General features: G+C 36.7%; 1 protein-coding gene across 22 annotated transcripts in view; it reads left to right on the forward strand.

Annotated features, from left to right (window-relative positions):
* Positions 1-13798, forward strand: part of RIMS1 (regulating synaptic membrane exocytosis 1) — a 298011-nt gene that overhangs the window by 117818 nt on the left and 166395 nt on the right. For 21 of the 22 annotated variants that reach the window (XM_062608169.1, XM_062608171.1, XM_062608174.1 and 18 more), the window contains one exon: positions 795-806. The exons of the other annotated variant lie outside the window; for it this stretch is intronic. In XM_062608169.1, coding sequence (XP_062464153.1) covers positions 795-806 — 12 coding nt within the window. The remainder of the gene's footprint in view (positions 1-794; positions 807-13798) is intronic. 22 annotated transcript variants of the gene reach the window in all.

The following is a 13798-nucleotide window of genomic DNA, read 5'->3' on the forward strand; positions in this document are numbered from 1 at the left end:
ATCAATGCTCTTTGTCTCAAAACAAATTCAGTTAAAAATGGTCACGAATTTTATGACAGATAATCGTGTTCACAATAGAACTAGTTTATGGCCTTTCACTTTCTTTGTGCTAAACATCAACAGAAGAGGGCTTCTGAACTTTCATGTAAACAACAACAAAAAAATCCCGAGAAAAAAATGCATTTAATCTTTATGTGGAAGTTTTCTGTAGCTGTGATGTATTTGTGAGTCTATTAAATTACATTCACATTCTGAAAAAGTTACATAGGCAAAAATATTCAGATGTTCATGCTTCAATATATGAACAGATGCATTCAATACAAATAGATGCATTACATTGCATCACCCATAGGTGGTGTCATTAGAGCAAGTCTATGAAAATACCGTTTACTTTGATATGTTATACTATTAATTAGACTGTGTATCTTACAGCGTATCTTTACTCAGAAAAAGATGGAATGTATTGTAATTATTTTTTACCCACTGTTTCAAGTCACAGAAATGAAGAAGTGTTTGTACTTTCATTCATTTGTAACTTGCCTTTTGTTTGTTCTGTTTATGCTTCTGTGGCTTAGGATGGGAAAACATGTTTTCTACATACGCAGTAATGTCATCTTTTTGTTTAAAGCTTTTTTATTTTTTCTTCGAAATTTTATGTTTTAATCTCTTTGTAGAGAGTTACTAGAATTGCATTTCTTTGAAATCTGTCTATTAATACTTGCCTATTTTATTCTTTTTCTCTTCTTTTTTTTCTTTTCTCTTTTTATTCTGCTTCCTTGGATGCTTTCCCAAAGGAGGACAAAGTGGTTAGAATCCATGCTTTTTATCATTTATTATTATATTGTTGTTAGTTATCTGGGAAACATTTTAATGTAAAAAACTGAACTGAAATTTTAGTCATCTAAAGGGGAGGGGGGAAGTACAGGAGTCCTAACATCTAGGCCCTGCCTATCCCCTAGCTTAACACAGGCTTCAGAGATAGCTCAGCAAAGAAACTGGAGACTGTTGTCAAAATTGGGACAATAAAAGAAATCAGTTAAGAACTTAGAATTATTAATAGGCTATAAAATAGAGGAGGTAATAAAGTGTACTAAAGCTTTAGTTCGTAAAAATGTCTTTGGTTAACATCTTGACTATTTCAATGGAAGGTCCTTCCATCACGTTTAGGAAATCTAATTTAGTATTTTAATTGTAATTTTACATTGATTTATGTGGTTTGCTGTGTTTCATTGGCTGCAGCAGAAATTCAGGGAATTCTTGTGAAATCAGCTTTTTACTTAACATTTGGAATAATACACATAGGCAAAGTTTAACCTCTTAAAGCTGGACACAGGTACAGTGAGCAAGATAGAGGGAATGCTTTGCAAATGTGTAATTGACATTTAAAAAATTTGCAAACCTTTTAGGATCAAGTACTGGCATACGCACTACTAACGTCTGTGCCGCTGTGCCGTATCTGAGATACATGAGGGTAGTTCCCTGTTCACCTCTGCATCCTGTGTATAGAGAAAGGGATAGTAATGCTTTAGCAGAACAGTGCATGTTCACTTACAGCCTCTTCTCAGGCAGGTTTGCAAAACGTGGTATTTTAACTTGGAGACTTAGGTAGTGGGAATTAGTCAGCAGCTGAGACAAGTGTAAAGTCATTACAGACCAATGTAGTTTTGGACATGTGGATGGTGGTGTTATACTTGTATTATGAAGTGGTGGTATGCCCCAACTTGAATTATAGCATAAATGTAAGCTTTTATAGTTTTATACTCTGTAACACTCAGAGAAAATTATTTCTATCTCACCTGCATATTGTGGTAGATTTTTTTCCTAAGGCAGCAGTGTTCTAAGAGCAAGGTTGTTTTTCTAATGGTTATGAAGGATAACTCACTACAGCTTCATTCCACTGTTTTTGGTGTAGTACTCTGAAGAAAGCGCTGAAATAATCTGGGACTTCCAGATCTTTTCCATTCTATTCATCTAATCACTTAGGATAGAGTTGGAGAAGTTTCAGCTTGGTAACTAATGTCTTACTAATGCAGTGCATCGTTGATGCATCCATGGGTGTGTATTAAAAGGCTAGTGCACTTGAAACAGTCGTCTTCAGGGCCAGAAACAGCAAAGCTCTTAAATGCCGTAAGTGCCATTTAGGTACGATTTAGCCACGTAGGTTTTGGAGAGCAGTACAGGCAAAACTTCATCTGACTTGCTTATGTGCTTGAGGCATCCTTCATGCTTCAATCTGGGACAAAAACTTTGCTAGATAACTGAAATAGTGATAGTCCACATAGAGTAGAGAATGTGCCTTTGATAAGGTGACAGCTTAGGTGCTCATCTTTGAAAAATGTCATTTGGGATGCAGAAACTAGACTCCACTGAAGTGCTCTGAAGACATGTTTCCTGAAGATGTACCTGACTCATTTGGATTGTCCTAAGTTCAGTTAAAAATACTCTTACAGTTTGCCCTTGCCTTGATTTAGGTTTTGTGGTGTTGAACTCCAAGCTTCCGCATGCCAAGAAAATGCCCCAATAATATACTTGAAAATATCTTCTGTACCTTGTGATGAAGCTAAGCTACATCTCTTTAACAGCTGGAAAGTTCAGGGAGTCAGAGGGAGAGTATCCAATAGTTAGTCCTGATTGTGTGAGGAACCTGGGAAACTTTTTTATAAAGTACAATTGTTTTAGCAGTGCTTGTCTCTGAAGGCTAATGAAATATATAGAACAAATTAGTTAAAAAACATTAACACATATCTAGCAAATAACATCCTTTGTAAGCAGAACAACTGGTATAACTCATGTAAAGCAACATGAGAAAAATATTTTGTTATTATTTGCAGTGGCTCAACTTTCTTGATTAATCTACATATAGGGACAAACCCTTCTATATCTGATGAGTTTAATGTTAGTAAAGACTTTTTAAACATGTTTATATGAGCCTTGTTCTCTCCACATGAATTTTTACCACAATGAATTATATTAATATTAAAACACATGCACCAAGTTCCTACAAGTTAAGAGTGCATCAGTTGGAAAGGATGATGAAGTGTGTGATACCAATTCCAGGAAAAGTCAAGCATTGTCATAGATTTGAGCTATTTCATGTAGAGTTGCAGAATTAATGAGACCTCACCTGGGAGGTTGTGTAACATGTGTTACCCAGCTTTGACAAATACAAACTGTGATAGGCGCAAAGAAAGTCATGCAGAGGATGGTCAAAGAAATAAAAAGCTGTTTATATGGGAGAAGACTAGAGACTAGGGAGACAAAAGCCAGAGTAATCATAACTGATATCTAGAAATATATTAATTTTAAACAATAAAAATAACCTTCAGTCAAGAGGATAGTAAATGCAAAAGACCGATTGGGTGTAACTTGGCCGTAAATGCTCTTGGCTTGGAAAAAGGTTTTGCAATCAGAAGAGTAAAGCCTTGGGAAATGTTTCCATTTTAAAGGTTAAATTTGAGAAGTTTAGGAAAGGATTTAAGCAATGCAGTTGTTTGTGGCTATAGAGGAGTGTATTAGGTCCTGAAGAGAATCCTGGCAACTGTTACTTCTAGCTAAATACTTTTAAAATGGGGTATAAATAATGTAATACTTTTCAAAGCTGTTCTTCACCTTTCCAAGTAACTAACCAAATGTATTTGAAGGACTGTTTCAAAAATACGTAGTGTATGTGCTCTGTTCATTTAAAATAATAAAGGACATCCCAAAGCGTTCATTCCTTGTAGTGTGTTAGTTGGCATCTTAGGTTTGTCAAGACATGACTCCAGTATGCTTACTAAATTAATTGGCAATAACTGGTACATCCTAGTGGCTAATGAGGCACATAATTTGCCATGATTCTTATTCTAATATGTCAAAATATACACCTAAATATGTGTCTTGAGTTCTTCCATATTCTTTGAGTATTGGTTAGCTTTTCATACTTTTCACCAGAGCCTGCTTGATCTTCATATGGTTGAAGGCAGGCCACATTTAATGGGAGCATTGTCAGATAAGAAGACTGATAGCTAGTCTGTTTATTCAAATCAGACTTAAATGTAGTTGTACAGTGAGAGTATTCATTGTTAATAATATTACCAGTAATACTGGGTTTGAAAACAGTTGGCAGTTCTCTGATGTACAGAAAAAGGGCAAATGTTTTCCTTCATGTTACCTTAGTATTCAGAAACGTTATGTGAATGTGGCAACCCATTCACTGTGACCCCTGTGCATTTCTGCATACTTCTAAAGAAGGGAGAATGTTATTAGTACAGAATTTTACATGAGACTTCATTTCAGAAGGAAGTCATGTAGGTGCTTAGAGAAAAGCTACTTTTGGTACAAGGTTTTCTAGGTGTTGTCAGTGCCTTAGAGTGTGTCTGCACTTTCACTCTGGATCCTTCAAGTTGTGTTTCGTACACCAGCATTTTAATTCTTTCCATTCCATTCACTCTCCCCTCTGATATGAACTATCGGGGTTATTAGGCAGTGGAGAAGCCAGCAAAATATCCCGCTGGAGCTTCTCCCTGGTTTGGCAAGGAGTAGGCAGAGCTCTGGCTCAGTACTCCTGCTTGCTCGCTCTGTTCTTCTCTCCAGTGGTACCACAGCCTTTAGAGAAAAAAAAAAAAACACCTGAAAATACAGCTTTTTTTCCTTGCATCATTCCTGTAAAACCTCTTCCTAATATTTGGTTAGGCAATGTGTTTCCTTTGTAAAGCATCTGATGTATGAAGTCGTATGGCTCTGTTTCTCCTTACAGAAAAGGAGATACATTTTGGGTTACAAAAGTAGTCTTGAATGAGTGTATGCAGTTTCTTTGGATCAAAATTAAAGTTTTTTTGAGGTGCTGTGGGTGTATTGAACTAAGTGCAATTTGTATGATATTGTCAGTTAAGTGGAAGTTCCATGTTCCAGATTAAGCTAAATATTTATCTGTAGAAATCAGTCTACCATTCTAAAGATTTCATTAAGATTACAAGCTTTGATGAAGTTTAAAATGAAAAGAATTGAGAGCAAGTGATGAAAGACAGTTTTGCCACTGTTTCCTGTGTTTTCCTGAAATGTTAGTTGCGCAGAATAGAGCTGTTTGCTTACGCATTTTTCTGTTTGCTTATGCATTTTTCTGTTTGCATACATAAGGACAACTGAGGGGAAATCAGGATGTAAAATACATTGTAAATAGAATGGAATTGATTTAACTGAACTTAGTGGTATGCGGCTGCAGAAAGTAATGCCAGTTATCAGTGCTGAGATACTGGAGATTCATATTTCTGATCTGGCTTTCACTGAAATTGTTTTCATTTTAGTATAATGTCAGTGATTTATACTTGTAAAGAAAGACAACTTGGAAACATTTCCCTAATTGTGTGTCAGGTATTTTTACAGGGTGTTTGTCATTTAGTTCCTTTAAATTATGCTTCAAATTTCCTTACATAATGACTTGCTAATTTAAGCCTTACTAACTTGAGTGCATATGCCATGCAATTCAGCTGTGTACTGTTGGTTTTAACAGAAGTTGTTAATATTGCCAGAACAAAATGTCTGGATTGTCAGGAGTGTTTTTACATCCCTTTCACAGAACTCTTATGTCAATTTGTTCGTTAAAAGGCTAATTTGTGTGAAATTCTGACTAATACTGCTGCAGAACAACAATAAAAAAATCCATCAGAAAGAAATAAGATTGCAAATCAAATTGCAAAGTGATAGGAGATAAATTCTCTCTCTCTAACATTCAACATTATTTGTTTCCTAAAAGATCTGGGGTTTGTATGCATCAGGAAAGAAGCGCTCATTTTCAGTTATCGCTCCCTGGAATTTCTGCTTTCAGCAGATAATAGAAAAAAAAGAAAAAACCCCAAACAGCAGTCCAGCAACAAACTGAGGAATTCTATCTCAAGTAAGGTGTGGAACACTGGCCTCTGCTTTCTGGGAACTTATTTCACTTGCAAAAAAATCCAAGAGTTATTTTTTTTAAAGTATATTTTTAAAATCAGCTTGCTTTCCACCCAGTTTGCTGCAGCAATGTGTTTGATTTTTAACACCTGTTTTTCAGTGTACAGCTGGCAAAAATGTTGCTTCTTGTACACAAAAAGAAAAGCAGGCAGCTGTTGCTCGTGCTTCGAAGTTAATCAGATCAGAACGTCATCACTTAATGGTTGGACTGTAGAAGTGTCATTAGACAGCTGATTTTTGTTCCCCTCACTATAGCTTTTAGTCAGCATTAGAACAGTAACCACTCAGTTACGTTCCTTATTGAGGGTTAGTTTACCTGTTAGCCAGCTACTTTAACCGTCTAGCCATGCAATTCTACAGCTGATGACCAAGAAAATACATTGCTACTGCAGCCCTCTTTCCTAACAGCATATGCCTTCAGCATAGTATTTTTATCATTTTAACACTAACAATCTCACATTCTGTTTGGTCCATTTAAGTTGGTGGTATAAAGCTGGAGATCAAGAGAGCCTTTGAGTGATTCTCCAAGCAATGCTGTGTATCCTACTGCTTCAGCTATTGTCTGAAGTGTGGGAGATCAGTGTTGAACTCCATGGTGATTAAAGCTTACTTTCACAGATGGGAATACAGTGCTGTCAGTACGGAAATAAAAAGGAACATCTTCCTACCTGACTTGGGTCTGCTTCACTAGAGTTGGAGTGGAAAATGTTGAAATTATTTGTCTGGTTTTCTTTTTGTCCAGAAGTACACATTGTGTTAATATTTTGATGTGCCTTTGCTGAAAATTAGGACATCCATGTAGACTGATCTGTATATAGATGATAACTTTTGAAGCATAGTCAACTCACAGATCTGTTTCTGGCTCCTCCAGCTCTTCATTCACTTTAACATGATTTCGGTAATGTTGCTGTAGAAAGAAAGCAAACTCAGATTTAAATCCATGCAAAACCTGTATATAGCAAGTTGCAATTTTGCATGAGAGGTCACCATATTTATTTGGAGCTGTTCTTGCGTCCTTTCAGTCCATTATGCACATTTAATTGTCTGTAAAGTCATCTTGGAGTATAAAATCCGGAAGTTTGGAATAAAGAGGTGGTGAATCCAGAGACTGTGACAGGTATAGGTAATTTTCATTTGCCCATGACTAGGTTCTCTGAAATCTGGCTTGCACATATTTATTATATCAACACGTTAGGGAATAAGACCATGTTGTTGGATAGCTTTACAGCTCTTTAAAATTAATGATCTGCAATATTAGCTGGAGGACAATGTGGAAGCCAGTGCACTCTACCCATGTGCAGGTGGAGTGAGTCTGGATATAACCCACTTTTCCAGTGTACGTCTGTGCGGTGAGTCTGATCATTGGAAATGTGTTCGTGTTGTGCAATGCTCTGAATGGAAATTAAGTAAAAGTGCCTAGTGTGTATACTTGTGTGATGTCAGACAGTTAATATACTTACCCAGCATTTGTTTGTGTGAGAGGTGGCCTGTCAATCAAGGACGCATTTGGCAGTCAGAATCCTACATATCATCATTTTGTGCAGAGGCACAATTCTTTGTTTTCACTAGTTACAAAATAATGTGCATTGCTAAATAGACTAAATTCAGCAAACTGATTTCTGGGGCTATTTTGTCACCCCAAAACCAAAGAGATTTAGCTAAAAAGAGATCTTGCTGCAAAGAGAGATTTCAAAAGGTTATGACCTATTAGGAATTATGAGAAGCCAACAAGCAGCAGAAAAAATTTCAGAGGACAAAGTAATTATGAGGCATAGATGTAATCTGCGTTCTCCCTCTCTCTCTGTTTCTCTGTTTATTATAAATAACCTTAATCCTCATCCAGGATTAAAATTCAGTGTACTTTGAGCAATGCAATGTCCTAGATAAATGATACTTACATCTCGGTTTTTATATCTCTGGTATCTTTTTACATTTTGGAGTGTTTTGTGATTTTGTTTAACAGATGGATGCTTCCATCTATGTATCTCCAGTGCTGCAGTTAGTGAGGGTTTTTAGGATGGATTGTCATAGAGAAACCTGAGGTACATGAGTTTATTAAATGTAATGTGATTTTGAGGATGGAATGTGTCTGTCAAGCAAGCAAATCTATAGACAAAGTTTCTGTAATGTTTTGTGGGGTCCTATTCACCACCACCCCCCCCCCACCCCCCCCCAAGTGTGATTGTAAAATATCTGTTACTGGTTGTTTAATGGTTGGTAAGAGACTAAAAATCTACACAAAATGTAATCTGCATTTCATTAAGAAGCAGATAAAATCCAATCATTTTTTAAACTCCAATGGAGATTTCCAAAGAGCTGCAAGTTACTTAGGCTGAAGTACATCACGTGCTGTGCAGTTTGAGTATTCCAACTAAAACACCCATCAACAAATTTACATGCAATAGGTTTACAGAAAATTTGGAATGAAATGTTATTTCCTCAATGATCTATTAGATTTGTAATTAACTTGCCCATAAAAAGCAGACTTTCATAGCAAACCCGTTTGTATTGGTGAGTTTTGTGAAAAGGATTTGGAATACTACATTGCAGAAAGTTGAGTATTACTGAGAAATACAGGTTTAATTATACAGATGAGCAGATGTTGCTGCTATAAGTAGATGAGCATGTGCATGATGGTTCTAGAGAAAATGTTTGTATGTTGCTGGGATTAATTGCAGTGTAACTTGCATCTCTGCAACCTGTGCTAAGTGATCAAAACTCATATATACTGACCTATGCATGCATTGGCAAAGTTAATTTTTCTCTCTGTAACTTTTTTTCACTTGCCAAATAGCTTCTACAGAAGGAGAGAGAGCAGCTGAAGGGCCACCCTGCAAACTGCTCTCAGATCTGTGTCAGCCTGAAAGCTTTACCCTTCAGGATTATTTGAATCAGTCCTTTTAGCTTAGAAACCTGCTTTCCCAGCTGATTTCAGGGACTGATCTGATTGTCTTTGTGGGTGGGTTAAAGCAACCACAAAGGCAACTTCTTGCCCGTGTAAATGCAATGCAGCAGAAAAAGCAACAAGTTGGAGAGGAATTAAATGGAGGAAAATTTCCTATATTATTTTGTTTTTTACCCCTATGCTTTCAGTACAGATACAACCTTACTCTTTTGTATCTGTGAATATCCTGTGTTGCAGGTTATATCCCTTTGTTCTATACACCTAAGTATATGTTTTCCTGATCAACCAGCAGGTATTTAGTAGAGCCTATTGTTCACATTAGAGGAGCTGCCTTTCTGGGTCACTTCTGCAGCCTATTAAAGAGGAGGTTGGTGAGGTGTCCAAGAGGGATTAAGTCAATACATTTACCTGTCAGAATGAATAGGAATCAATTCCAGATGACAACCCTGACTTTATATGTGAGCTTTGTTCATGCTTTCATTATACTTAGTGGAGGAGATGGGTGTGCCTCAGAGTGATTCAGCTTGTTCTGAACTGAACAAAATCTGCTCTGAACCTTTACCACCTGTAGTGCCCATTTAGGAAAGTATAGCCCCTAGGCATCTAGTGTTTTATTGTAGCTTCCAGCAGCTACCCCAGATAAGGGTGGCTCTCAGGTAATTCCTGTGTAATACTGAGCAGCTCCACATCTATTTTGGGAATGTTAGGGCACTGCAGGTAGAACTGAATGCCAGTATAGAGGCAGTTGAATCCTGCTATAGATTGTCATTAATTACAGTAGGAAATCCAGCAGCAGTGATGTCCTGTAGACACATTTAGAAGCCTGTATTTTGTCTTATCTCAAATGAAACTCTACACGCTCAGTCTGCATCTTCTGTACAAACCTGCGCCTCCTCTCCCCTACAGGCAACCTGACAGTTCATACAGCAGCAGGTATTTTTCTTAGCTTTTTGTCTCCTACATAAATTGACCTTCTTCAGAGGGGGTATCTGTGATCTTACACAGCTTCAGCCGTCCCCCAGCAGCACTAATGCAGCCTAAGGGAGGCTGGCCTGTGCCGTCTGTCCTTTCGCAGTCCTCAAAACTATTTTCTCTTTCTTAGCCACTTCTTTTTTTTGCTCTGCCTATCCTGGGATCAGTTCACCATTGCTTAATTACTTTCATTTCTTTGACCGTAAGTGTATGTAGTTATAGCTCTTTTCAGTGAACTGACTGGATTTGTTTTTTTTTTTATTTGATGCAAGAAACAATATCTGTTTTCAGAGTAAAGTGCGGATTTTTTTAAACTTTACTTTGGAAGGTATCCTTTTTTTAATTTTCACTGCTTTTTTTTTTTTTTTTTTTTTTTTAGAGTTAGAAGATCCCTTATAGAGTCAGTGGCACGCAGGTTGTCAACAACCTTATTACCTTGCTTTCATTTTTCATTTCGTTCTCAGCTTCTGATAATCTTTCTGTTTGCCTTCAACTTTTTAAAACTCTATTATGGCAAGTTTTGAGGCAGTGTTCTTAACAGCCTTTATTTCAATTATAAGCTAATTTATAAATAAGTAATAGTTCAATAGACAATAATGTTGCACTTAGCTTCCCACTGTTACATTATACCTCCTGTAATAAATTAGAATCATGCAAAAGCAACTTTGAATATACTAAGTGGATGAAAATTAGTTAAGTGAGGCTCACAGAGGCAATTCTAAACAACCATCAACATAAAACGAACTTTCTAGTTTAGCCCCAGAGGTGTTATACTTGGGGGTTTAACTGCTTTAACATTTGTTTTTAAAAGCCACTCTTTTGCAAGTGCAAAATTATGGCAAGAAGAGCTTCCTGATGTAGAACACTTTATATTGCTTGTAAGTTGGCTGTTGCCTCAAAGCTCATGTCACATATTTTGCTGCCTACCCTTTCACTTCGTTAAGGCCTTCAATTTGATAGGAATAAGTGTTTCACTGTTTTATTTTAGAGCTGCTCATAAGTGACTAAGAACTCAATTTTTTGGCTGTATCTGTGTTAGGAATGTAGGTACTACAACTGTATGGGCTGAGAAGAATCACATTTTCCCCCTTGTGTCTATTCTTGGTTTTATTTTTCTGTCATTTAAAGTATATAACCTGCCCACCATATAGTTCAACCATAATTACTATTTCTTAGCAGTTTATCTTACTGAATAGCTGAAAGGTATGTACTCTCTTAATCTTTTTTCCTTCTTTATGTCCTATAGGCTTCTGGATAGCTAACTTTAGCTGCCCAGTCATTTCCTTTTCAGATTTGAATGTCATGTGGTATTGTATTAAAGGAGCGAAAAGAAGCCCTTCAAACAGAAAGGAGAGAGAGCAGTGTTCAAGATTAATGTAGTATACAGCAACTTTATGCTTCTGTCTTGTAAATTCTTTTTACAAAAAATTTACAAAATTCTTTTTTGTAAAACTTTTTTTTACAAAAATTTCTTTTTACAAAAAATTCTTGTAAATTCTTTGGGATGACTAAGTATAGCAAATACTGTAAATGTTCCATAAATAAAAGCTGCTTGTGCTAACACATTAAGTGACATGGCGTAATCTTAGCAACTCTTTAAACCAAAATGTTTAAATCTCTCCCTGTAGTAATATTTCTTATGAAGGATAAGTAAACATATGTAGATTTAGAAATGGAAGAGTCACGTTTGCTTTGATTTGATTTGAAAGACAGCCATTCAAATGATGCAGAAAACTTGGCACTATAGTCTGACTTAACGCAGAGCATGACTTTCAGTGTGAATCTTATACTTTTCAGTTCTGTCATGTTCTGCAAGCAGCAAGTGCTTATAGGGCTAGCAATACTCTTATCATTGGTGCTGAGGGGAAAATAAAAATTCTTCTAGTGGCTGAACTTTAATGTTCAGAATAGTTCTTGTTTCCTTATAATAGGCAGGACACAAAAGAAAAAAAAGATGAAGGGTTTGCAAATAAAAGATTGCAGTGCCACATGATAATTACAAAAGCTGCTGGACTTGCTCTGTTTCCATTTAGAGCTTTAGTGTCTCACATTCAATCTGCCACTGTTTGCTGCTGTGTACTAAGAATCCTAGTAAGCTCATTTATTAGGTGGTTTGTCGTAGTGCACATACGTGTGTGTAGTCTTCTTGATGTCTTATGCTGATTTTGCCTGAAGAGACATAAAGCTTGCCAAAAAGTATTTTTCTTAAAAGAGAAAGAAAAACCTGAATCCCCAAGTGCCTTCTTTTCAGAAGAAAAAAACAAACTGAGGAAAAGAAGTAGTTTCCTCTGAAGTAAGTTTTGTCTGTACATCATCAGTTTCAAATGATAGATGATAATGATACATCACCTTCATGACAAGATGAGAACCCAAATTTATTGCTTTTTCCAGGACACTTGCTTCCTCTTAATTCCTGGCATTGACCTACAATCTTCCTATTGCCTCTGTCTGAAACTTTATCTTCCACTTGTTCTTGCCTCTTTAATTATTCCATTCACTGTGCTTTGAACCTCTCTACCTCTTTGTCCATGTCCTCTTCGACATTCTTCTTGGCCGCAACATCCTGTAAGTCTTCCCTCTTACCCTGTCTTCTTTTATCTAGAGACAGTGAAGAGCTGAAGTGATTAAGAGAAAGATATTAAAGACAGCAGGGCAGAATAGTGTAACCTCGAGTAAACCAGTTGTATTTAAGCTGGGATAAACCGCTGGTTTTAGTATAATCATCTAAAACTTAGAGACAACCAGACTAAAACAGTGCTAACCTTTTTTTTTAATACATAGTCTACTGACCTGATTTCAGTATGGATTTAAAATTGATTATGAAAGGGAGAGAAATGCATGTTAATGATTAAACTCACATTCTAGAAACAACAGGTATTACTGTGACAAAATCTTCTAGAAAATCTTTCATAAAACCCCATGTCTATGGATAAGGGTGGAGTTGTCTGATTTGTCTTTTATGTCTCTTTTGGGTTTAAATAACCCAAGTTGATTTGTTTCTTTGGGATGATTCTGGTGGCTATATTACATGGTCTGAATTTAAAAGAATGAGAGTTCAAAGATGGAATCATGACAACAAAACAAAACTGAGAGGAGCAGTACTGTGAGCAGAAAGATATCAGAGGAGTTGGTCAGAATGGTCTTTTCAGTTTAAAAGATCGTCAGACTTTTTGGACCTAGCAAAAGGCTGATGTATCTAAAAGTTACTTGTTTGCCAGATGTACCACATGATCAGAAATATTCCTGCTTCCTGCAACGTTGTGTTTAGTGTTCAGCTACTGTGAATATAGCTGAATACTGAACATTAAAAACATCTGTATGAAGGAAAGGTGATCCAAATTTAGGCAGCAGTAGATGGACCTCACTAGCTCTGGAAGCTGTCACCATGGGAAGGCTACCTTTTATCAATCAGGGAACAAGGCAGTTCAATTCTTAGTTGCCAATACATTTCTCTTTCCTCTATATAGGGTTCAAGTGCCTGGGGAGCTAGCATTTAAGAGGGATCTATCTGTCCATAATCTGTTACCTGACTGAAAAGGTTGCTGGTTTCTGCTGAATAGACTACATGTATGCACAAAAAGTCTTGATCCATCTATAAATGTGGACTGAGGGCTCATGGGCCTTATATTTGTTCCACCGTGGAGTATGCATCCCTCCATTTCTGATCATAAAGAAGCAGGATATCCTTGGCTGTTATGTCTTCCCTTCATACCCCTAAGTCATCACTGTACTATATGCCTTTCGTTTGTTTAGGAAATGCAAAGCCTCGTTAGATATCTGTGAATACACAGGTAAGTGCAGAAGATCAGAATGTCTCATCACCTAGCAAAGTTCTGATCTCAATTTTTGAATCTGTTTTTATAACAGTAGCTTCATTTGATAATGAAACATCATTGCTGTATGAATTCCCCAACTGTAATGTTCTGCACTGCTGTGCATCTTCTTACCTTGTTGAAACTCTCCTCTTTCCCTGTGTGGTCTGCCAGTAGTATT

The sequence above is a fragment of the Pezoporus occidentalis genome, unplaced genomic scaffold, assembly GCF_034315485.1.
Source record: "Pezoporus occidentalis ecotype Australia unplaced genomic scaffold, CSIRO_AGI_Poc_V1 ctg13, whole genome shotgun sequence".
In the NCBI taxonomy this organism is placed as follows: Eukaryota; Metazoa; Chordata; class Aves; order Psittaciformes; family Psittacidae; genus Pezoporus; species Pezoporus occidentalis.